The 26,991-nt window shown below is 38.8% G+C and overlaps 1 protein-coding gene across 16 annotated transcripts in view; it reads left to right on the forward strand.

Annotated features, from left to right (window-relative positions):
- The window catches only part of NRXN3 (neurexin 3), a 1,053,133-nt gene that overhangs the window by 783,654 nt on the left and 242,488 nt on the right, over positions 1-26,991 (forward strand). For all 16 annotated transcript variants that reach the window (XM_075425785.1, XM_075425786.1, XM_075425781.1 and 13 more), the window contains one exon: positions 3,093-3,274. In XM_075425785.1, the coding sequence (XP_075281900.1) occupies positions 3,093-3,274 (182 nt within the window). The remainder of the gene's footprint in view (positions 1-3,092; positions 3,275-26,991) is intronic.

Consider the following 26,991-nt stretch of genomic DNA (forward strand, 5'->3'; position numbering starts at 1 on the left):
CAGTGTGGTAGTAATTCTTCCTGTCCTTCCTTTTCCACTTTTACTTGGTGTCTGTACCTTGTGTTTTCAGACTGCAGTGACTATTTTGTTCATACCTTGGGGAAAAAAGTGGTACTGGTGTAATGTTAATATGCCATATCTTTCCAAACAAGGCAATGGGTATCCTGTATACGCTCAGAAAGGCGGGGAGGGGAAGGGACATTGACGTATCCAACAAACAAGTGGCCCATCTATTATTATGCAGATAATTCTGACCTGGACAATAAGAAAACAACAGCTGGCCCCCAGGCTTCAGTTAACAGATTAGTTTGGGTAGCACTGCTCTGGTTGTTGCATCCGAATGATCTTTGTGCACAAACCTAAAGTACTGACTATCTTCAGATTAGACCTAGAAGCAAAAATCTGTGTTCTGTGAGAAAAGGAGTTCTGTTTAAGCAGTTAAATCCCATGACAGGCCTATGAATACATAACTGGTTCTAACTGGCGTTTGTAGGAGCACTGACATGCTCTACCTGCAGCCAATTCAGTTCTTAGAGAGGCAAAGAAAAAAAATGTCTTCATAAACAGCGAAGAACTCTCTTCCAAGATTCTCTTTGCTGCTGAAGAGCCTAATAACCAGTACAAAGAAAAGAAGGAGAACTTGCAATCGAAGTGACAATAGTTTTGGAAAGTGAGTTTTAAGCTATGAAACCATCAACAATGAGTTAACTCTTCTTGTTTTACTTAACACGTTGCTATGCCTTGTTTTAGTCTATAATGCAATACATACAGCTTTTAGAACAAATTGAAAAACTGAGGGCAGAAATTCATAATGTAATTTATAGTGAGCTATTGATATACCTGTGCATGAAGGGAAGCCATAGATAATTCACTACCCAGTCATCTCCAATTATCTCTCTAAGAGATTACTGATACAGTTTGGGATGTGTTTCAGACAAACAAAACCCCTTTCTACATATTTTTCAGTAGTCATTCACCCTCCTTCTTGAGTTCAAAGCTGAATGAGGAGATAGAGTTCAGTATATAAAATTAATCTCTCTAAAACTGAAATGATGTATGTGCACAGCTCCAGTGTGCCAATGTGCTCTTTTGTTAATTCAGAATTACGAGTGAAATTTCTTACCTAACCCTGATTTCAGACACATTAGTTGAATTTACTGGGCATGTTCTGGTGGGTATGCACAGACCTGGAAGGAAGGAAGCATGGATTCATTTTCAATCTGTCATCGAGTCAGCCGTTAACAAATCATTTCCATTCTGTGTGCCTGAGTTTTTGAGCCCCTTAAGCGAGGGTGAAGTGCGTCAATTATTTCTATTATATGTGGTATTCATTTGGAATTCATGTCATAAAGAGCTTTAGTGGAGCTTTTTAGGCACGTGTAGAAGTTACCCATATATGATTCCACCTGTTTTCTTATCTAACTACATTTACTTTCTTTGGGGTTGCATGGTACGTGTTGCTAATCGGTATATGGTGAAAAAGACAGAAAGATCATTAGTTTCATTCAGCTGGAAAATTTACCTAGTACATTGCCTGTACTTTCTACAGTTATTTCATCCCTGATGCAGTAATGGGTGCTGGTTGCCTTTGCTTGCTATTCTGTAGCTTGTGACCCATTGTAATAGCGTGCAGAAAATGGGGTGCAGTAAGTGGCTGAAGCGTTGAAAAGTGTGTTCCCGTCCTGCCTATAGATTTGGTTCTAGGGCAGCAATTTTAATCATATTTTCAAAAAACTCAGGGGCTCATTTTGTAACTGCTGGGTTATAAAATCCTGCTCCTAACTCAGCGTGTTGAGTACAAGTGAGAATGTGAACTCCAAACGCTTTTGCTTCTCAGCTTCTTCATCTGAGACAATAATTCCTCAGTTGTGTGTCTGTCTTGCTCAGCTCAGATGTCCCTCATGAATGTGGGAGGACAGTGTTCAGCTTTGGAGAGGTTTGGTGTTGTCCTTAAAAATAAGGTCAAGGAACAAAATTCCAGGCTCACTGTAAAGACAAATGATGCTGGAAATATGTAGACTAGATATCCAAAATTCTTAGGAGGTGTTGAGAAGAGGATAGTGTCCCACTGAGTCTGAATACTCTTCAGCTAAAGACAAGCCCAGCCTCAAGGAGAGCTGCCAAACATTCCCTTTGAATATCCATGTAAGATTGAATCCCATGCTTCTGAAACAGATGTGACTTATTTTTTTTCCCCGAACTGCAGCGTCCTATCTGGCATTGTCTGGGATATTAGCACTAATGAAATCAATCATTCTTGATAAGCTCTTCACTTATCTTTATCTTAAATGCTGCTTGTCTTTATTTCAGAACTAACAAAATATACTTCATCAGGTTGTATACAGAAGAAATTTCTGGAGTGATTTATACCTTAGGAGGAAGCTTGCTCATTTTTTTTTTTTTAGTTCCCTTGCTGTGATGTGTGTAGCAAGATGAGGATGTTCTGAATAACATACATGCACATTTAGATTACTCTCTGGAAGTGTTTGTGAGTCTCAAGTCCATGCTCATCTGGAGGATGAACTTTCTATAAGGAGGGAATTACTTTGTTATGGAGTCTAATGGTGCAAGGCTAATGGAAAAGGAACAGATATATTTTGTCTGATAACAAGCTATTTCACCTCCATATCTCCTTCCATCAGAAAAAGTACCTAGCATTCCAGAGCCATTGCTCTACAAAGGAGAACTTACCACTTTATAGAAGGAAGAATACGTGAGAAGTCGGAGACGGCAGTCTAAAGCACCATTTCAGATGTGTCTTATAGCACGTATGGAATCAATTCCAGTATCAAAGAGGGCTCACAATGTCATTTGTCATGAAATAGAAAGATTTTGGTATCTGTTGTTCTCTTCTGTTACCTGGTTGAGTCTTGAAGTACATGTTTTCTTCACCTACTCAGTTAATTGTCCCGGAGTAGTCTTGTGCTATCAGTAGCCTGGCAAGTAAGAGGCATTAATTTCACCCCTTGAACTAATGAAAGCAAATGCTTGCTTATATTCCTCTCAGAAGTCATAGCGTTATTACCAGAGTTGGAAAATAAATAAATGAAATGGATAACTAATACTTTTTTCTTTGGTTTTGTGTTTTGTAGCTGGTGCCACATATATATTTGGGAAGAGTGGAGGCCTCATTCTATATACCTGGCCAGCTAATGACAGACCGAGCACAAGGACAGATCGTCTTGCTGTGGGCTTCAGCACTACAGTGAAGGATGGCATTCTTGTTCGGATTGACAGTGCCCCTGGGCTTGGTGACTTTCTGCAGCTGCACATAGTGAGTATAAATAGGCCCATGTCTGTGCCAGATGTGGGTTTCTGTTAACTGAATATGAATTTGATGAAAGCTATTACTATAAAATAGTATGTGTCATACTCTGCATTTTCTACGTCTTCAGTGCTCATCACATTAATCTGCCTTAGGTAGTTCTTTAGAGTTTTGTAGAATTACTGAATGGGATGCAAGGGAAACCAAGTCGGTGTCAGAAGAAAGGGAAAAACAAGCAAAAAAAAAAAAAAAAGAATAAAAAATCTTATGAGATTCAATAGCAGTAGGGTTTATTAAAAAAATGTGGAATTATTTTGCAGCAGTGATGATCTACTGTGGCATATGCACAGTCCTGAATACTGCTTAATTTATGGTGGAGAGTATTACTAGTCTCAGAAGACAAAGATTGAAATGGAGTGATAGGGTTTTTCCCCCCCCCTTATTGAGAAAGTTAAGTGAGAAGGTGGCTTTAGGGAGAATTGAACCGTTTGAGAAAATGGGAACACTAGGACTGGAAACTTTTGTTATTTGATCTGATGCTTTGGCGGGAGTGAGGGTTGTGTGCTTTGTTTTTTTTTGTGAACAAAGTAGCCAAGAAGTTTACAAGAGATAGAAGGTGGTTGTGTTACTTGATGGTCAGGTTATTTCCAACGTCTTATGCATTAATGCACAGTGGAAGGGGACTGGCCCATTTGCAGGTTTTGAATGAGCTGGAGAATTGTTGACATTTCACTGGAACTTGAAGATACAAGTAAATAGGAGGAATGCTAGGGGCTAAACCACAGACCTCATGTGAATGACTGAGGGTCTTAATCTGCTGCTGGAATTTGCCATGTTCTGAATCATGTTGAAGTACTGGGTATATTGCAGGGTGGTTCTGAAACAAGGGTCAGGACTAGAATTCATCGCTTGCATTTGAAGTGATTTTATTGTGAATTCTATTATAAAATTCAGATTCATTTGAATGGGCTAGAATATGGCCTTGAGCCATTAGACTGTCTGGTTTCTCTCTTTTTGTGATATATCCAAACATCTAGTTTGTGTTTTGTGCAGGAATTAAGGTGAGATCAAATCTTGGTATTTTTTTTAAGAAAAACACTTTTTCTTGCTTTCTTAAAAATAAAACAAAAAGAACACCAGAAGACTTTGTAAAAGTGAACAGTACTAAGCCTAATGGGTTGGAATTCTATAGCTCACGTTAAGCAAAAATGGTTGGATATGACTGCGCAAGAGAATGTTGGTTCTTCAGATGTTATAATATAACATACGTAAAATGCTATCGATTAACTGGAGAGCAGAATGCCTGGCATGTGAGGGAAGGTGCAGAGATATGAATTTGTTCCATCTTAGAAAAAGAAGTCTAAGGTGGAATCTTGTTGCTCTTGACTGCCTAATGGTGTGTTACAGAGAAAATGGAAGGCAGGCTCTACTTTGTGGTAAGCAGTGGAAGGAAGAGGGAAAACGGACACAAGTAGCAAAAAGGAAACTTTAATCCTGCATGAAACTTGTACAATGAATCTTTTCAGCATTAATGGTGAAGGCACATATTTTTTTCTCTGTACCTTGATCTCGAATATTATCAACTCTGCCCTTAAAAATGAGTCCAAGTGAACTTCGTAATGAGTGATCTGTTTTTAACATTATAACCAGTTTTTCTGGATAGACTGAAACAAATCGAATTGAACCTGAGGTGAACACGTTCATTAAGTAAAAAAAAATTCATGACTTTCTCTTTGCAGTCGGTTTTTTTGTTCAACTTACTCTGAATTGCCTGATGCTAGTTTTAGATTATTTCAGGTATCTAAGTCAAAGCCGCTAATTTTGGCTGATATTAATGCTAAAGGTTCTGTTGACTGCTTCCTGTGTAGTTAGGCCAGTTTTATCCCTGAAGATGTTCACTAGCAGCAAATATAGAACTCTTTCAGCTTTAGTTTCACTTGTTCTTTTGTGGTCAGGATGGATTAGGAGGATTTGCGAATCATTTATGAGGAGCAAAGGCATGCTGCTGTGCTCTTCTGGGTATGGTATTGCTGTTTGTTATATGTATCACTGACTCTACCTAAATATTCAGATGAAGAGTGAAGTCTGACACTCATGCTGTTATACACAATAGAAAAGTGGAAGAGGAACTTTTTAAAGTGTTACTGGCTTCTTGAATGTCTGTAAGACTTTGTTATCTCTGGTTTATGGTTCAAAGTCATAGAAGTGAGCTTACATCAGGATTATTTTAGAAAAAGTCAAAATCTGAAATGAAAGATGCATCTTGAAATGACATTTAAAATGCAAGACCATATAGGACTTCTTAACTTAGCAAAACACATGCAAACTTTCCATGAGACAAGATCTTTCCTAACCATCTGAAAACTACCACATGCTTTATGCTGTCATGTTCAAAGACTCTCTCTGTCTTCCTTTCTTCAAAACCGTGTCCTCCTTCCATTAAGCCATTTTCAAGTGTCAAGAGAAACAAGGCAGCATGGATAAAATTGTAATAGAAATATGGGAAAAATAAATTTTGTAGATCAGCGCTATGAAAGCAAATTAAACTGATAATAAAATGAAGTTTTAAAAGGGCAAATACTTAAACCATAAAGCAAATTAAAGGAGAAAGAGAAAATAGGTATTAAAACAGGGAAGACCAGTGTTAGTGTAATTTATTTTATGTATATTTAGCAACTTGACTTTTCAGGAGCAATTACATTCAATAATAATAACAATAAAAGTGGCAGGGATTTTCCTGGACAAATGTTGTGGAGATCTTCTGGGGCTTTTCTGGATATTCCAGTCACAGACTTTATTTTGGATGCTGTTTACTGGATTCTGACCTCCTCACACTTTACTGGATGTTCTGTTGTTGATAACAGGTGACAAATTCCACTTGGTGATCATTGTTTTCTGATGAGTATCACTGAACTAAAATTTAATCCAAAAGTTATAATACAGGCTATGGTTTATCAAGATCTGATGCTATTTTGAAGATTGTAGAACTGATTTGTACTCTCCTAGGGAGACTTTAATAGTTTGCCTGCTTTTTGAATATCATGTTCTGGAGTGTTCTTTATAATATATTTCTATTTGTAAAATTTAAAGTCAAAAAAACATACCTTATTAACAAGTTACATATTTGCTTGTTTAATTTACACTTGTTCTGTTTGGATCCATGTTTTAATTATGAGTCTTTCAGACTTTGTGGAAATTTATTGACTAAGGCGTCTGTTTTATATGACAAAAAATTACAGCCTCTGAAACTATTTTCTCTCTTGATTTACAATGAAGTATAAGCTGGCAGTCCTGCAAAAATGGATGGCATACAATTCAGATCAGTGCCGTATATGAAGCGTTACGGCATCAAATCCCTCCTTATGAGATTCCCCCCCACCCCCTACCCCAACAACTCATTCAAAGCCCCAAATCCAAACCTGAACCAGAAAATTGCCTTCCACAATGGATGCTTGATAAGCCTACACGTATGAGTTGCTGTTGAATTTTCATTCATCTTATACTACCACACCTTTTTTGTGGTTTACAACATGAAAAAATATTGATAGAGATGACCTGAGGAGAGGAAGACAGCGGCAGGTGATGATGGATAGCATTCTTGTGATGACAATGGAGAGAGAAATCTCCCTCCATGTGTACTGCTAGTTTATTCTGCAGCCTTTCATTTTGATGTGTATTATAATGTCATCACACCTCTGGATTTTCAGAATAGTGTTGTGAGACTGTCCAGCTTGTGAATTGCTCATAAAAAGTCAACTCTAGGCTTGCGAAAAAATACTAGTGATTTTGAGAGGAGTTTTGCTTAAGTAGTCCCAAGTTAAGGGGGATCTGTCATGCAGCACCAGACTGCAGCTGAGGGCTGCAGGATTTGATGTAGAACATTCTGATTGTTAAGCAACAAGTGGAAGAAAGTCTTCCCTGAGTTAGAGATGGCATTGCTAAATGAGAATGGGTATAAATGGAAGAAAATGTATATGTACATTCTGCCAAATTTGTTCAGTTATACCATGATTGGCCAAAGTCTGTGTTTTGGTTTTATGGTTGTAGAGACCATTCTGGCTCCACTGTACAAGGAGTCTCCTGCAGACTCTCTCCAAAACTGCAGTGCCGTGCTGCAGTGCCTTGTCATCAGAGCAGAGAGAGAAGTAGAAGAATTGGAAACAGGAGAAGGATAACCACAGAGGGTGTATGATGAACTGAATATCTTAAGGGCTAGACTGAGTTAATAAATGGAGTTTGTGGTTTGCTTTTCTGTAAGCAAAATCACCTCCATGCAAAACATTTCAGCCTTTCTTAAGCCAAGTTTGGAGTGGGCGTTAGAAGGGTTGCATTTTATACCCAGAGAAGTAGAAATAAGAGAATTTGCTTAAGACTAACCTGTTTTATTTTACAGGCAGTATGTCTACAGAGGCTATAAACTATGAAAAAAATTGGGTGATCTGCTTTAATCTCCTATCTTGTGTTTTGCTTTCTTAGCTGCCTTTACTATCTTTATACTTTTGGTTATCATTTTCTCTTAAAGTGTATGTTTCACCATGTTAGACATCCTTTTTTATTCTTGTATAAAATTCTTAGTTTATTTAAGTTTAATTTTTGTAAATACAAATAATTTCATGCCACTGTATCTTAGTCTTGTATGAGTTGATATGCCTTCAGGATACTGCTATTCTTGCCTTTCCAGGCTTTTAACCAGTATAAAGTAAGTTATCAGGTTTGATACAGTTCTTGGAGTATACCAGAAGTGGTTGAGCATCAGTGTCCCATAAGTAATTATCAGTTCTAAAGTTTTTAGTGCCCATTATGTCTCATTTCATTCAAGAAACAGTAAAAAGCTGTGTACATTTCTCCTAATTACATTTATGCAAATTATGAGCCCTTACAGGTTGGCATGGAATATGTATTCAGTGAAAGATGTCTTATACTCAAGCATACCAATGGATCACCAAAAGGTGAAGTGGGGCAGAGGCTTCTTTATTGAAGCAAGAAGTTGTTCACTGGCTGGGTGTAGGAGACATCCCGTGTAACACACAGTGGCTAGACTGCCTACTGGTGACGGGAGGGAATTAGGATGAGCTTTCAAGCAGAAGATGATATTGCCTGGATCCTTAGCAGGTCTAAAGCAATAGACTGTCTAAAGACATTTTCCGCCAAGACAAAATGTAGCAACCTACCTGAGGGAGTACTCTGCAGGTCTCCTGTAATTTATAACGTATAAAAACTATCTGAATGTAGCTTTCTGTTAGGGACACGTTCTCTGACAGAAACTTCTGAATATATTGTCTTTAATAGGTGCAACCTGAGGATTAACACATGAACAAAGACTTGAAACCGTGACTGCTAACCTATGAGGAAGGTGGCAAATGAGCTGAATGAGGGAGTGGGAGAATTGTTCTGATTTAATGTTAGTGGATGAAGATTCAGCAGAGTATCTCTTTCATTTCTTCATATATATATATATATATATATATGTAATGAACATTTGTAGCTATGGTTTGTCAATTCTTGAAGTTACGCCTAAATAGTTATGGATTCCTCTAACCTAACTCAGGTTGCATGTTATTTAAGGTAGCTGGGGACTGGCAAGATAGCCCTCATATCAGATGTGACAGGTATATATACACTGCAGTACCTTAAAAAGTATCTTACGTCCCCAACAGAGTCTCCACTGTGTGCAGTGGAGTAGGTTTCGCTTAGCTGTGTGGGCCAGATAGTGCTGGCACCACAAGGGCTGGGGTGGTAGTACTGTCCCCTAGCAACAATGGGAGGCACTCAAGAAGCATTGAGCTATTGCATTGCAGATGGATTCTGAGGATCACACAGAGCACATCACAAGTGTTTACCTCATTTCTGTATTTATTTATATTAATAAATGTAAGTTGTAAGTCACATCTTCCTTTTTGCTTAGGATGGCAATCATCTTCAGCAGAGACTTGCATCTTAATTGCACTCCATTTATTTATGTTGATCACAAGAAGATGATTTAAGTGCATCTGTGTTAATCAACACTGAAGCAGATGAACAGCACGCATACAGTCAGTTACTAATTTTTCTTAGATAGAAAAGTAATTTCTGTTTGACTAGTAAATTTTTAGATTACTTGAATTTTTCAAGAGGAGAGAAAACTGCCCAGAATTATGGCTTCTCTGGACAAGGGGGGAAATAGCTGAAAAAAGCAAGATTAATATGTAATTTAAATACCAAAGCTGAGAAACTGTGTATAAGACCAATATATTGGTAGTATGGATAACAAAGATTTCCTTCACAAAAAGCCTACCCAAAGGTGTAACGGGCATTCCACTAAGAGATGCAAATCCATTTGCTGTCTCTATGTAACAAGGTGTGGTGCATGCTGTAGGGATGAATTTCTTGGTACTTTGTATATATTACACTTGGCTTTTTTTCACATATATCACAACATGCTTAGTGCGCCTGATTTATTATTGGAGATATTTGGCTGGGGATGGTAAAATTACCAAAGGCTAATTTGTAAATTAAAAGACAAACCAGTAAATCCAGAAGTCAGTGAGTAAGCTGTGAGTGCACAAGAATTTGAAAAGGAACACAGCTGGGACAGCTAACCCAAATTTGACCAAAGGGCCATACCATACCATAAAATGTTCTGCTCAGCAATAAAAATGCAGGGAAAGGGAGAGGGGATGCTGGTGGTTATGGCTTGTGTGTTTCCAAGTAACCGTTACGTGTGCTGAGGCCCCCCTTTACCAGGAAGTGTCTCAACATCTGCCTGCCCCTGCCAATGGGAAGTAATGAGGCTCTGCTTCACTTTTTAAACTGTCTTTAATCCACAAGTTTCCTCACTTTTGCCCTTCTGATTTTTCTCCCCTGTCCTGCTGCGGGAGGAGTGAATGAATGAGCAGCTGGGTGGCTGCTTAGTTACTGGCCAGGGTCAACCCGTTGCACATATTCTTTACCTGGAAGAGGAGCTCTGTTTCTGACCAAGTATTTTGAAATTTCTCACTGTACAAAGAGGCTACTATATGCAGATCATCCACACAAAAAATGGGGCATAACTGCTTGCCCCATTATGTCAGGTTTATAGAACAAAAAACCATGGCAACTGTATAAGGCTTTTTGGCATCATTGTTTTGCCTGTGAGAGGCAATGTCTGAATGAGCCTCAAATTTGCAGCATGCACGTCAGTGGCTGTTTTGTCAGCTGGTATGAAATTGCCGAAGATCCTGATTTTTTAGTTGTTGGTTTTTTTGTTTTTTTTTTTCTAATGGAAGTGTTCTATTTAAACACTCAGAGATTCTGTCCCAAAATGCCCTCAGTCTTTTCCCGTCCTTTTCTAAACTCTTTGGGTATACAAAGTCCCATGTGTTTGTGCATGCTGCATTTATTGTTCCCTAGAGCGCAGAAGAATTAGTAAAGGAAAACTAATTTGAAGAAAGAAAACAGACCGTCAGTTTTCAAAACAACTTTCAGATGTGTTAATGTTACTTCCCTTTTCATTTTGAAAAGGTGGTTTAAAATCCATTTTTAATCTGTTTGAAGTGGTTCACATTATGCATAGGAATGGTCCATCTATTTTTATCCACTAGCTCTCGGTAGAGGTCTGTGTAGATCACGAGTTGAAACGAAACCTGTGAAGGTTAAGAAGCTTCTCACCTCAGCGTGCCTGTTTACGGCTGGCACAGTTTGGCACTGTGCCTCATCAAGTTACCTCCATGACCTTTTGAGCTTCAGTTCCTGCTTTGTTGCCAGTGGCTGTACCAGGTGTATGAATGAACGTCCGTAGCTGAATGCAACGGTGCAGGAAATAGCACACTGACGTCCTGTGGCTAAAGATGATGGATTTTACATCCCTGACTCCACCGAGGCAGCGTGGAAGCTCAGTGCTTTGATAGAGGGATTCATTAACTCCTCACTAAGCAACAGTTTGTGTGTAGATCCTAGTACTTTTGCTGTTGTTATCAAAGGTTGTGAAGCTGATTAGAGATATGAAACAAAGAGCTGGTAAGGCAATGTTAGCATGAATGGCAAAATTGCCAGTTGGACCATGAGATAGCCTGATAAGAGCCACAAATCTGAAAATAATCTTGGGGCTTTAGCTCTGCAGAACAGCTGAGTTCATCTGGACAATGGAGAGTGAAAATTAAGAATTGGAGGAGGTGGAGGAAGAATCAACAGGAAGTTACATAGGTAATTTTGTGAAACTTGGCTTAAATGTACAGGCAACTAAAAACACTATCTTTTCTGACTTTTCCATTGAGAGAGAGAAGGAAGCAGACTTCTACTAATAAAATCATAGTTTGGTATAGTGGACAGAATTAACAGCATCTTTTCCAGTATACACACTTGTTTAGTATTGTACGTCTTGCAAAGTCAGACCCTAGCAATTCCGTGTAAGTACAGAAATAAAAAATACTCTCCTAAATAAGTCTACTAAGATTTTTGCTTCTAATTATGTGAGAGATTCATGCCTAAATATGTAGCCTCTATTTAAAATACGTTCTGAAGCTTGAAACTGGTTTAATTTGTGAAGGTTTGGTTTAGGAATTGTTGTCATTCTATGAATTGCTACTAGGTGTTAAATGCTCAAATCTCAAGAGTTTCTCACAGTATCTATACAAAGACCCTTAGAATCATAGCATGCTTAGGGTTGGAAGGGACCTTTAGAGGTCATCTAGCCCAGCCCCCCTGCAGTGATCAGGGACATCTTCAACTAGATCATATTCCTCTTAGTATTTCAAAACTAATAATTGGGATTTTCACATTTTGTCACACAGTCTTGCCAATGAGTGAGTCAACCAAAACACACTGAGACTTCTTTTGATGCTGAGAAAATTGAGATTTGGCTTCTTAATGTTTTTCTTTTAAGCACTAAATACAATGGAGTGAAGCAGTGTGGATTTTTTTTTCCAGCTGCATCAAAGAAAGAAACCCAGGCAATCTCCAGTAAAGTTCTTTTTTTGAAATATCCAAGACCTGAAGGAGACAAGTGTGAAGTTTGTAGTTTTCATTTTGAAAAAGGCTAAATCTTTTATGTGTGTAGACTCTAAAAACAACTGGTAATATATATTTTTCTCTTTTACAAGAAACACCAAACTTACAAGCTCGTTCAGACAAGCACATCTTGCTTCTGTATGCTTGGATAAATTGCACTAACAGATTCTAAATTAAATCTGTTTGTAATTAAAGCCTTTATCACCTTCTCTATGGTTGCATCAAAAAAGTAAAGTAAAATAAAATTCTTGATCTTTGTGTTAATGGATAGCAGCAAGGTATGATAATAACTCACTGCACATTCAAACATACTGAGTACTACTCAGAAGCAATTAAACAAGAGCAATTGTCAGTTTAATTTATCCCTGGCTTGGTATCTGATGTAACCTTCTCATCAAAGGTTAACAACTGTTTGGTATGACATCAGGTACAACAAAATTAATTGTTTCTCTATTAAGCCTCTAGGAAGAACATCTTAAACAGGAACATATTATTGACTCTTGCTAGCAAAATACAAACTTCATCTAATCCAGACAAGGTTACATGTTGTTTGTGCTATAACTTTAATTTTAGAGGATTTCAAAACTCAGTGCAGGGAAAAGATAACTTGATCACTGATATGCAGGTGAGTCTGGGATGAAAATCAGCTGTTCTAGAGAATATAAAAGACTAGTTCTGCACAATTTTACATGGGAAATGAAAGAAAATGCCGCTTTTTCCAGTCTACCAAGTGACTGGAGAGAAAATTTTGAGGAGAAATCGCACTGGACTGGTGTTTGGCTAGAAGTCTAACATCCAAGTTCTTGTGAGTTTTCGAGAAAGGGGCACAGTTCTTATTTCAGAAACATTGCCTTAACAGTTGTTATGGTGCCTAAAACACATATATGCATGTCATTTTTTAACATCTATGCAATCACAATAAATCATGGTATCTCCTTGAAAGGTACGCGTGAACATCCTTATAGAATGATAAAATGGAGGCATTAGAGATTAATGAAGTAACTAGAGTTACTGCCTCAGAATTGGAGCTGGCTGACTCTGAACGTTGTCTTTCTTAAATGAGACAGCTTCACAGTTCTTCCTTCTCCATCCTGAGAGAGTGGTTCAATACCAAGAGCTGGGGCAAGGGTAGTGCCCTTGGAAAGCTGCAGTTGCCCACAACACCTGAGGATGGATTTTACAGCAGCAAGGGTGTGTGGTGTTTTTGTTGTTGTCTGTTTTGTTTTTTTTTCTCTCTGTTTAAATGCGGATGGGGCCTGAACTTACTTAGCTTGTGTGTGGTTGTGATCACAGGCTGAAGTGGTATTTTTTGTGCTAATAAGGCTCTCCCGTTAGTTAACCTTTCAGTACATAAAGCATGATTGAACTGAAGGTTTCCTGCTGATCTGAAAGCCTTTTATGTCAAATACATGATACGGGCATTTTCCCCTTCCGTCTCCTTATGTAAAGGAAGTGGAACGGGGGAGACTGCAAACACACAGTCTGAAGCCCAGCTGAAGTAAAGCTTATGTAGTGTGAAAACTCTTAAATATCTTGGCATATCTTTTTTCTGCTACATTTAAATTCCTGGTGCTTTGTTTAAGCAATTTGCAGCCTACAGGAAGAGACTGACTGCCTCATGTAACTGTATAATTTGGACCAGTGTAAAGCATCAGCTGAGCATGTTTTTGGCTGTACCTGATAACCATGTATATTACTAGCTCTGACTGTCCAAATTTACTTTCAGTGCACACAGTCCTTGTTTCAGCTTATTCTTTATTCTTGTCAATTACGGATGTCAGGAGTGCAGTTTCTGGAAGCTGGGTAATAGAAATCATTAAGCATGACAAAGAAAAGTATTTTATACTGATTCAGGCTTCCTTTGCTATCTTATCATGTCTTTCTTATCCCATTATTTTTAGACAATCTCATCTGAAAGCCAGTACCACATACAGGATTTCAAGTTTTGGATCATGTAAAACCCTTTAGTATGATGCTGCTCAGCCTTAAAGAGATGGTGGGATTAACTAGTTCTGTAAGGAACCACGTCATGCTCTAGTATACTATTTTAACTAGCAGTAGGAATGAGATCCTCTGGCTTTGCAGCCGTTTCCCATTTGTTTAAGGGGAAAGGATTTAGTCTGTCTTTGGGTGCATTGCTAAAACATTTTTTACAAACAATCTGGTTACCTGCAGGTTATCCTTTCATAGATGGTATATTGTATCCCAAATATATTTAGAAAGACTAGGCCCTCAGTGGGCAATGATCTATTGGTGTAATTCAGGTGGGCAACACATGCTGCAGCAGTGCAGATCGAGGTAAGTGTATCTCCACAACAAAACAGAGTTTAATACAGTGTTCCAGTCGTAGCCACTGGATCTACTCATATAATGAGCTAGGCAACATGTATAAAAAAACTGGGACTTGCTGAAAGGTAATGAAGCTATGCAGCTAGGGGGGCTGTTGAGGGAAAGGTAGGGGTTCCCTTTGGGTGCTGTTTTCTGGTTGGTTCTGTGCAAGTGTACTGAAGAGTTGGGGCAGGAAGGGTCATTTCAAGCAGGAGGTCTGATAACGTTGAGAGTGTAAGCTTAGACTCCATAGCATTCAACATGCTGGGGAGTGTGAGACTGCCAGCACCTTTCTGCAGGTAACGGTTTTACAGAACTACTGCCTTCAATCACCACTAAGACTTGATTTTGCACCCTTACAGTTTGAGGAGGGCTTTACAAGAGGAATTTTGGTTCATTGTTCAATGGAAAGGATTTTGCTGTGGTGTGTTAAAGTCTAACCGTACTGATTCTGTTCAGCTATGAGATTGGATAATTCTCTTGTATTTGTTACTTCAAAGATTTTCTATGTCTTTAGACATGCAAGTCTTCTCTATTTCTTTTAATGTAGAAACATGGTTCTTACTGTTGTGGTATTGTCAAGATTTTGCACTGTATTCTTGTCTTCTGTGCTCTGTGTTTCTGTGGAGAAGGGAAGGAGGATGTGGTCTGATTTATATTCCTTTAAATCTTAACCTGTGGGGAGCCAAGTTAAATATAATCTTCCTACAACGGTTACTGTGAATTACGTTAATTTTTTAAAAAGAGGTTAAACTCAATTTTTATTGGAGTCTGTAGGAAAAAGTCTGAACTATATGCCTATCTTGCATGTTAGAAAACTGTTTTGCTTTAAATTGATTTAAAAATCAGTGTTGGTTTGTGTTCTGATCAGAATTTTTTTCCTGTGTAACAAAAGTGTGCTGGTTTTCTGATGGGGGAGAAGAAAAACATTGTTAAGATTTGAAGCTTCACAAATGGATGAGGTTTTCAGAGTTGCTGGCTATGCATCTTAATTTAGGACCACAGGACAGGGAGGGGACTATCTGGGTCATGAAGTCCAGTCCTCTACCTTTTTAAGCAATTGCAACATCACTGCTTCTTTTCTGGCTGTATCAGATCTACCTCATGCCTTCTGGTGTTCTGCTTTTGCTATTTCTCTTGAAATCCTGTTCTAAAATCAATTTTTTCCTACAATTTTAAAGTTTTACTTGTTTTCCAATCTATATGTATTCATGTATGTCAGTTTAACTTCCATTTGTTTTGTGCCAACGTTATCCTTCAGCTCCTTTCTGGTTCTGATGTTTATTTGTCAGCTGCCTTTACAGAGAGGAATTGTATTGCCTGTGCTTTGTGTCAGCAGCTCCCCCTCAATGCCTCCAGGGTCTTCTGGGCTATCTGAGTGGCACAATGGGACATCATGAAGATATCCCAGGGCTAGTGGAAATTCAAACATACAAATCCACAAGTTGCAGCTGCAGGCAGATTTCACTGCTTCCGCACCTGATTGTTCAGCTATGTTCAGGAGGATTTATTCAGTCAGCTGCAGCACCAGATAAGCATTGCTGCTTTGTTGTAGACCCCAGCTGGGTCTCTGCGAGCTGCATTGGGTATCTTTGTACCTCACATTTGGCTCTGAGCTTGGCTGGCTGTGTAGGCCCAGCTCAGTGCCTCTGCACACAGATGTCATGCTATCACATTTGTTTCAAAATCCTTTTTCAGCAGTAGAGGGTGATCAGTTTAAAGGACACATTCTCAACCAAAGGCCCTAAGTTCCCATCCAACATGTTGTTCTTCATCAGAACTTCCAACACTTTGTGTATGTAATTCTTTGGGCACTCATATTTTTCCAATTTACGGTGGCAGCTGGTATTAAATGGCAATGCTGGGTTAGAAGGGGTTAGAGGGGCTGTCCACTGGTTTCCTGTTGTCAGTCCAGGAAATAAGCATTTGGGCACATTAGATGACATGTTGCCTCAGTTTGTAAAACCTGTACGTGAGAGGACATCATGATATGTAGTCTGGAGCCTTGCAGTGTTTCCCAAGGTGGTTATTAATGGGCTTGTGAATTTGTGAATACAGCATGGTAAATCTGGCCTTTGAGATAATTCAAAAGACATCACTTGTAATGTGAGCAGCTGAAGGATGATTGCTGCTCTTTGGGGACAGAGAGTAATACCTTGCTGCACACAGTTTTGAAGCAAGGCACCCAATATTGATCTACTTTGGCCATGTCTTAATATCCCTTGATCAGCTGTACAATGCATTTCCTGCTTGCCTTATCCCCGTTCTCTCACAAGAGCTATTTGTTAGCAGACTCATTTCCATAATGAAAAACTTAGATTACAAAACTGTCTGTGGAAAGAAGCAATATCTAGGAAAAAGAGAGCTTTATAGAGGCACAGAGAAGGAGTATTTTGACTTTCAAAATGTAGAATTAGGAAAAAAAAAAAAGGAATGAGAGTTCTTTGGCCAACTTCATTTATATATTGCATAGCACTTTCAGTATTCTCCACATAACTCGTAACACACGTAGTGACCAAAGTGATAATAATACAGTAGACATCTAGATATTGCTACAACGAGATGTACATGGTGCCTGATTCTCACTGGTTTCTTCTTTTTATGAAACACAGTCTTGAGCAAAAGTGGCAAATTCTATTTTTTAAATGATTTTTAAACGTCATGGTTGTTATTGTTGAGGCAAATTTTGATTTTCACTGGGGTATTATGAGTGTGTGATCCCTCCATTAGCATTCATGGAGTTGTGCTGGAATTCGGCTCATCATGAGTGTTTCCCAGTGCTCACTGAAAGAAGTTCCTGATATGGAGCTACCCATGAAGGTGACTCTCGGTACTGATGATAGTCACTGGGTAGTTGCTGGTTCCTTGGATGCTGAAGGAAAAAAATAATTTAGCTTCTTATGGAAGCTCCTTGCCTGTCACATTTGTACTCGTGTGTCAAAAGTCACCCTTTTCCTGGGAGGATGAGTTGCATTGCTCCTTTCCCAGAACTGCTGGTACAATAAGTGGTTTGAGGATTGGGAGGTCACTTGTGTCACCCAGGCAGGGCCAGGCCTGAAGAATGCATTTGAGCTAGCTGAAGAGCTCAAAGTTTTAGCTGCTGGACATTGTTCAGTGCTTTTTAAGAAGTCATTAATTTTTAATGTTGATGTGATTTTTGGACTGTAATGCAACTAGAACAAATTCTTTCTGCCTCCTGCCTATTGGAATAGGTGATAAGTTCTTGAAACCAGGCAAATACGGGGCAGGATGAGTTCATGTGCAGGGCTGTGTTCTCTGGCGAGATTGCTGCTTTCTGTCAAGAGTGATGCCTAGTTGCATTGCCTGTCTTCGCTGGAAGTATATTTTTGCCAAATGGGAGTGTGAAAGGAAGAAAAGTTGTTCTTGTCACCAACTTAAAATGAGAACAAAAAAATTACTCCCTATGTAATTTGGGACTTTTGGCTTATATTGCCTAGACTAAAGAGCCTGTGGTCCACTTCACTGTCAAATTGCAGAGTCTTGGATGTATAAATTGGGTCCAGAGATAACACAAAGCATTACAAACTCCACCATAAGCAGGCAACTCTCTGCAAAAATAACCTGCTGTAAGTGTGGTGTATCCACAGATGTGAATGCAGCTTGTTTAAATGCCACTGGGAGAAGCCAGACAGGGGCTGTGCAGCCATCTGATTGTATCATATCACATATGTAAAACCATGTTTTGGGTGTAAATGGCAAGGTGGTAAGTGGAGAGTGGCCTCTGTGGGACAAGACCACGTGCTGCCCTGCGCCACACTCAGCTGACTCCAAAACTAGTGCAAGGACACAGATGAGCTGATCGGCCAAGCTGGTGGCATCTCTGTGAAACCATATTTAAGAAAGGGCAGACACTGCTAAGAAGAGGAGGTGGGGGGAAAAGGGTGATAAACAGCAGATGTAGCAACAAGATGAGAGGAGGAGGAGGAGGTGCTTCATGGCAGAGCTGATATCCACTGCAGCCTGTGGAAGACCCCATGCTGGAGCAAGTGGATATTCCCAAAGGAACTGGCCTGTGGAGAGAGCAGAGGAAAAGTGTAAGAAGGAAGGAGCAGCAGAGAAACCACTGTGTACTGGCTGTAACCCCCACCCCTTGCACATTTGTTGCCTTGCTGAGGACACGGAGTGTAACTTGTGGCAATGGCAAGGGGGGAGGAGAGGAATCTGCAGTGGAGGAGAGAAGATGAGCCTGGGAAAGGGAGAGGAGAGGCGATTTCCCTATGTGTTAATGTTTGCCTCTTTGTTTCCTGCTAACCAAATCAGTAAATAAATAAGAATACATTAACTGGTAATAAATTAATTTTGCTAAGCTGAGTCTGTTTTGCCTGCAACAATAATTGGTAAGTGATCTCCCTGTCTTTATCTTGACCCGTGAGCCTTCTTGCTCCTGTTCCCCTCAGCAGAAAGGAGGACAAACTAGGAAGGAGAGTAAGCAGGCTGCTGGGTGGGAGTTTGGCTGCCAGCCACGTCCAAGCCACCACCAAGCATTAGCACTACAGTTTTATGCAAATGAGAGGGTAAAACTACTTTAATTCTTTTGTCGGTAAACCTGAGCCTGCTTCATATGTCATGGCTAAATTTCACACTAAAAAGTGCTTTGAATCTGAAAGTGCTTTTTTTTTAAATGAGGATGGAAATAGGTCAAGGTAGCTAAAGGTGTCTGCCTTTAAAGACAGCAAATTTAGTCTTCAAAAGTTCATCACTGCATCTCATGCTGGCCAGGTTTGTGGTGCTGCTTATGATCTGTGCGTCCAGCCTCCCTTTCCATTTCAGAGCAGTTTGTTAATAGAGTACGGATGGCGTGCTTGGGAATGTGCAGTTATAAGAATGAACAGCAGACTGGCTCTTGGATTTTAGGCAAATTTTGATGAGGTCAGCAAACATAACTGTACTCATTTAGGGGTTTAAAAGAATCTAGAAACCCACAAAGGACCTGGAATTAGTTTTCAAAGTATGGAAGGAATACTGTTTGAAGGTAAAAGGGTGCTTTATGATTCTAATATAAACAACTCTGTTGTCTGACTTTTCTGAAAGTGCTTTGATTATGCTTGATAGAAACAGACTCTTTTGAGAATTTTCTGTGGGATCAGTATTAGGTCTGGAGGTTTGTAATCATAGTGGCTCACTAACAACCCTGGTAGTTTTTCTTTTTAGATTTCTGTGTTACATATATCCTTTATATTTGACTGGCATAATTACCTAAGCATGGATAAGACCAGCATGAAGAAGCATGCTGTATCATTTTAGTCCATGCTTCTGAACGTAGTGTAATTTTTCTAGAACTGTGTGTGCAAACATATTGTCAGTTTCTGCCCCCATGTTTGAAGTGCCGGGGGTGCCTTCAAATCTTGGCAGCTCATTGACATGACGTGACATCATTGAAGGGTGCTGAACTGAGGAAAACTATGAATTGGTATAGATGAAGGGAGTACAGTCTTCAAAATATGAGGATGAGGGAACAGTATGGTCCCTTTGGAATGAGGGACATTACTCAAAGATCTGCTAAGGAAGTGCAAGTTAATATCCAAAGTGGTCCAGGTCTTCCTGAAACTTTATATGAAGCGGAATTAAGGTGTAAAACAGTCTCAAAGGTCAGCAGAAAAGTATGTGCAAGCAATAATTTATTCAAAGTAGAATATAGGATAAAAAGGGGTATAAGATTAATATGAAGGTTGGATATCTTCTCTAGAATTTCTCTAAGCCTTGTTGTCTTGGACAACGGTCTACAGGCTACACTGAAGAATTAAGCAGGGGAATTACCTCAGGGAAAGTTGTCTCCTGAGGACAAAAGCTGAACATTAGAACATGCTAAATATTACTAAAGATAAAGTTTGTTCTCTAGATTTCTGTTAAAAAAAGGAGTAGAATTTTTTTTGAAGTAGAAAGATACATAGTGCCCTTACAATAGGGTTTTTTGATTAGGTGGTCTTAGATTATTTTTAAATGACCTTGGGGGGAAGGAGTATGATGTCATTTTGCCATTTTATGGCAATATCGTATACCGGTTTATTGGAAAATGGCTACTACTGTATTTGATGTTATGTAACAAACTTACAATCAACTAAGTTACATGTTAAAATTTAACTATATTGCTGCAAACAATAACTGAAAGAAGTTTAAAAGCAGCTTGAAATTTTGAAAATTGGCACCTGAAAGATATGGTGCTTCTAGCAGTAATGAAGAATGCTGGAGTAGGAAAAGACCAAGATAATAATCTTGTCCTCTCAAGATAGATTCTGTGTTGCATTTCCCAAGTCTTTTTCCCTTACTCTACAGTTAACAAGCAATGAGGATTTTACCACTTTGTATAAGTGATGATTTCACAACTGAGTAGGCTTTCATCTTTAATGTGGTAATAAAATCTTGATATAAATTGTTGAAAAGGCATGTTTCTATTAATACTTCTTAATTAAACATTTTTCTTAAATGATGGATTTGGTTTGCAAGGGAAATAAATTTCAGAGATGTGAGGACAATTAATAGGAGCTCTGCTTTCCTTTTCTGAGAATAATTTTCCCTACTAATATTCTGACATCTTTCTAATTTGTCTATGATTATTCAAAAATACCTGTCTGTGGCAAACACCTGACAGGTCCTTTACTCTCTTAGGATGCAGATATCACTTTGACTGATATATTTACTTTAAAATTTATCGGGTGCTGCTGCAACTTTTCTTTATAAGTAATGCAAACCCTACGTAAAAACCTTCTGCGCCCCATGGTTCAGTGCTTCATTACCAGCAGCACTCGGTGACTCAGATGCAAGACCAGAGCCCACTGCAATGCAGTGGTGTAAAAGATTTTGGAGGCAGGAAATAGTTTCATCTTCTGTCTTCCGTCACCTTGAATTTTTCCGTAGAAGTCTCCTGTCTGAAAATACATCACTGGCTTATACGTGCTTATAAATAGGGGAAAAGACAATAGTGGACTAACTGATTAATAATTGATAGCCTTCATTAATGGCTTCAGCCTTGGTAATTAACCTTCTGTTTCATCTGAAACATGTCTACATTTTCAGGTCAAGCACTCAGGGTAGGATACACTGAACTGCCAAAATGAATTATGAAGTGGTGTGCTGGGAACTCCAGAACAGGTTACACACGGTACTGGGAGACAGAGAAAAGCTCTGTTTAAAATTCACTGTTGTGTGCCAACTTTATTACACACGCTTGTATTATATCAGCTTTTTGGTTCAGTCCACCTGTAATGCCATAGCAGTTGTGATGATAGAAGGGAGGATATTTACTGATCTTGGAATCCTTTATGGAAGAGCCTTATATGTGACGTGAGAGGGGCCGGGGTGCTTATATTGTGCACAAACCTTTCAGTAAAGCCCTCATGTCCAGCCTGAGGCAGAGTATTGCACAGAGATACATCCTTCCTCACTGGTACTTTTTGCTCTTCTGCTGAGGACAGTATACCTCAGAACATACATGATTAGCTTGCATGCCAGTTTCAGACTGATGTTTAAGAAATAGGACCCCTATTCCAGTACACACACAGGAAAAGACAGAGGAGTACAGTTGGTCTACTGCCAACTTAGGTTGTTGCTCACTAGGTGCCATGGAAATTGAGGACAAAAGAACTAGTAATTGCTGTGCCATCTGTCATTTAGTCTTACTGCGCTGTTTTGGTATTTGTTTAAAAACAACCCTGTTGTTATATTTTATTATATAGGTATAAATAAACCTCTTATGTTTAAAGATAAAACCCCATGGAATGGAGATCAGAAAAACCTACTTCAACAGCAATCATCACTGTAGCAATAATAGGGAAATATAAGTAAACATACATGGGAAAATACTATCAACAAATCGAAACAAGTTCACCCCAGAAAAGTGATGTGAATTTATGGTAATTATCTCTCTCAACTTCAATCTGAGCGGAAAGTGACCAAAGCAGAGTGACCCAAGTATAGTTTAATGGGAAATAGTTGATGCTTCAGTAGCTTAAATGAAGAGCTGATTCAGGTTCCATTCAGAAAGAAAGCCTGGTTGGAACTATTGACGTTTCTGCTTCTCTTTGCAATTATAAGAAACATTATTGCCACCTCTTGGAAGATGATTAAAATAATTGCCATCTTTTTGTTCTTCTCCTTCGACAGCAATTGCTGGGTGCCTGCTTCCTTCTGTGGCTTGATGTGTTATGCTTTGAATCTGTTTTGCCAGGGAAAAAGCTAGGCTCAGCATAATTGGGCCATTTCCCTGTCACAGTGGTTTCCTTTTGAATCTTGTTGCTCTCCACGGGTTGTAGTGAGGTCAATCATATTCAGTCAAATGGCTGAGCAGATAAAAAGTGTACTAGAACAAAGTACCTGCTGTCCGTGCAGGTTGGAGTGAAAATGTGGAAGGACAGTCTTGGGTAAAAGGGTGCCTTTGCTGGTTTAACAAAACTTTACAAAGTTAGGACTCGCACTCATCTGAATTTGTTCTGTAAAGAGAAAATTAAACTGCCTTGTGACATGTGAGCTGCCACTCATGAACATTCATATTGTGCGTGATGACTCGGTGATGGTCATGTCAAAACTTAGCATACCTCTATACTGATTTGCTGTCACAGAAAAGTATCTGTATATTCTTGCAACATTGTGACATAGCACCACTGAACTGATGCAGGGTGACCTTGCAGTATCATGCAAGTTGATGCAACATCATAATGCAAAACTATCTCAGATTGATGCAGTGCCATGACCCAGTATAGTGATTATTGATTCAACATTAGGGTTCAGTCTCATACCTACTGTGCCATTGCCGTCATTATTGACTCAGGAGCATGATGCAAGGTCACTCTTTGAGACATCACAGAGCACTGTTGAGAATCACTCTCTGCATATTGATGCAGTGCTACTATCTGTTATTACAGTCTAGCTAATCTCTTTATGGAGTTTATCAGATGTTTGGGGCAAAGTTTGTTCTTGCTTATAAATTATTAATACATCATTATAGATTGAGTAGTGCTTTAATATTATTATGCACTGATGTTGACAAGGATATAAGCTCATCATTACTCTAGTGACCCAAGCCCTCATCTGTTGACAGTGTATGTCTACTGTCACCACCAATGCACACACACATATTGGAAGTTCACTGTTAGGGTCGGAAATTTTGAAGTCAGTAGTTTCCATGGACTTGGGGACAAATTTATTACCCTTATTTTAAATTGTTTTTGAGAAACTGTTTTGGGATTTTTTTATTATTACAGGATGGTATTTCATATGTTTAAGCATAGCTCCTGTTGTTTTAAGTTGTGGCTGTGAATGCTCAGTAGTTCTGCAAATCATATCCTGGGGACTATAGTTGGCAAGTAAAAATGAATAGTAAAACAATTCTATTTACCTGTTTTGATCATGTGACTATGCTACTACTCTTCTGACAGTTTTGTGTGTGTAGTACTTCCTTGGCTTTGACTAAGACAAGCAAACAAAAAGTGGAGATTCTACAATGGGACATCTCCAGGTAATAACAGGACTGGAAATTTAGCTGTAACTGAACTTACTTTTACTGCTTGAGCTAACATGGAAACTGATGGGAATTGTGTTATTTTTGCTGCAGCTGTGATGTCCTAAAGATCAAAGCAGGATTTGTATGGTGATGATAACTTTTACTAGATCACCTAGCAGATGAATGCCAACAAGCTTTGGGGAAAATGGGGTTTTCTGCTTGAAAGCTATAGTAAACTAACATTTTTCTCCCCGGGGATGTTAAGAAAGGGCTTATATGTCCCTAAAACTTTTTTTTTTTTTTTTTTCCCCCTGGCTGTATCAGTTTGGTCAAATAAAAAAACCTCACTCCATAAAGCTTCCCAGGGTTGTTAATGTTATTCTTTGTGTTGAGCAGTCACTTAAGTGAGTTGAGAGAATTAATTGGATCACTGGCTCACAAATATTTGTTTAAACTAGGGAAATGTTGTGGCTCAGGAAGTCTCGGGGGCTATCCAAAGAGGAACAGTGTTGAAGGAGCAGAGGTTTTTTTGGGGCTAAAACTTAATGAAACAAGCAACTTAAGACAGACAGATAGTATCAGAAAATGAATCCTAAACTTCTTTAATCTTTTAATTGTAGTAGCTTGAAATAAGTTATTTTAATGGGGAATGTCAAGAATCTTTATTAGGAAGAATTCCCCTCTGTAACTCTTTAATGTAGTAAAAGGATCCATTGTTTCTATTCAGCGTATCCCCCAATTCAGGCTTTGAGTCTCAGTATCGTAGTCCTCTTTCAGAGGTTGCTTGATAATACTGTTTTACGTCATAATTTGATCTTGCAGAAGCATTTGTCATATATCAAAGACTGGATTATGCCATCAGATAAATCAGGCAAGTTGAACAGCATGATGACAAAAAGGCAGGGGCATATTTCTTCATATTGCTAATTAGCAGTGTTACAAAAGGAGGGAAGTGGGAAGAGGTAGTTAAATGAGGCTTTCATAGCAATATATTTACAGAAGGCCTGAGGTTAGCAGAATATTTTTTAAGCTAAACTGCTAGGTTATTCTTTGAGGTTGTGTAAACTATTCTTTTCAATAACAATAATTTCAATATCTAGCAATTGGTTGGGTTTTTCTCTCTCCTTTTACAGTTTTAATTTACTCTGTTGGATTTTTATATTTCATTCACTTCATTTGTTGGCTCTTTATGCAAGTTTGTGCCCCTTGCTCTCCAGGGGGCTATAGAGAAAAATACCTGTATATCCCAGTTCACATTCTTAATAGATGAATAAAGCTATTTGGAAATACACCAGAAATCCCTGTTAGAAATACATAAATAGAATTAGTGAATAGGCCACGAAGTATCTCTGTTCTCCTGACTCCAAGCAAGCACCTCAGCCAAGGAGCAGTGACTAGCTTTGATTAGAGTTTATTGGGGACTGTGGGGGGCGTGATTTTGTGTAAAACCATACATGCTTAACACTCCCGTTATACATGCCTTATCAGAATTTGGACCACTCTAAGCTGGATGCTACAAGGCTCTCAATCTATGGTGCAAGTTTTATTAATTAAATAACTGTGCATGTTCTATTTGTCTGAATAAAAGGGATAGGAATATTCAGTTTTCCCTCCAAAATACAATGTTTTACCTTGTCTGTATTGGCTTGGGTGCACTCATGCGCACAACATAGGAGCTTCAAAGATAGATGGCATATATAGGATGACACAAAGCGGACCAGGTAATGAATACCTGAAAGTACTTGAGAAAGCCATCGTATATTGTCCGTAGGCACAATTGGATAGTCTGAAGGTTTTTTCCTAGCTTATTTTTCCCCTGTAGCACTATGGATATTGTAAGACTGCATATGCATATGAAGTCTAACTGTAGTCGTAACCAGATCATTTTATGTTGTATGCATTGCTTCTGTTCAATACCTCAATCTTTCATTCAGAGGATCATCTTTATGAATACAATAGCAAACTGTTTGTGGGAAAAAAATATTTCAGTCTCTATAAAGTGGTTAATGATAAAGAAGCTCATAGATATTGATTGCCTATGTTGTTTTATGGATAGGTAGGTAGCGTTTCTTACTGTGATTTTTTGTCAGCTCCAATATGTTTCCATTTTGTCTTTCTGCTGGGGGGACAGCTGCATTAGGTGTTCATGCTTCAAGAAGCAATTTCTGTTGGCAATTTTGACGGATTTTTGGTGGTGCAGATGTTATCTACAAGGAACTAAAAGGAAACTGTTCTTCTGCCTTTCATAAAGGCTCAAATGCATCTGTTTCCTGGTACGTAATTCACCTGAGATTAATTTGGAATTAATCACTTCAACAAGGAAGAACAGTTAAAACCTGGCTGAAGCTCTTATGCGGAGGCTTTTGAGGAGAGTGTGTATGTGCAGAGGGGTGGGACTGAGATTTGCGCTAGAAGGCCTGCAGATCTGGGGAAAATTGTATTTTCAATTGAAAAAAAATATTTTTTTGTAAACTGCTCCAGATCCTTGTCTTTAATTCTGATTTGTAGCTTTAAAATCCTTCTTGGGGGCTTTCTCATTGTGAATTTTTGAGGTGAACTTGTGCAAGATAGCCCCTCGGGCATTAGGGATGAGGAAAAAACAAAGCAGTGAGGGGAAGTTTTCCCATCTAACAAAGACTGAAAGCAAAGTGAAAAAAAATCAGCTAGATTTTGAACAGAGAAGAAAGGAAAACAAGAAAAGAAAGAAATAAAACCCTCATTGGTACAATTATGCATTTCTGTGCAGAGTTGAAAAGAGAAAGTAGTAATTGATGTAGCTCTTAATGAACAATATCTAAATTGCATGGAGAATTATCGCTGAAGGAGGGGCAGATGTTGAACACCACACCTTTAAAATCATGGGAACTATTTTTTTGAAATATAATAGCATATCTCACCACCTTAGTTTCCCGATTCAGTGTTTTTTTGCTTCAAAAATGTTTCAGTAATAAAAAATGAGATGGAACGTAACATCTGG

Source organism: Opisthocomus hoazin, chromosome 7 (genome assembly GCF_030867145.1).
Source record: "Opisthocomus hoazin isolate bOpiHoa1 chromosome 7, bOpiHoa1.hap1, whole genome shotgun sequence".
Classification (NCBI taxonomy): Eukaryota; Metazoa; Chordata; class Aves; order Opisthocomiformes; family Opisthocomidae; genus Opisthocomus; species Opisthocomus hoazin.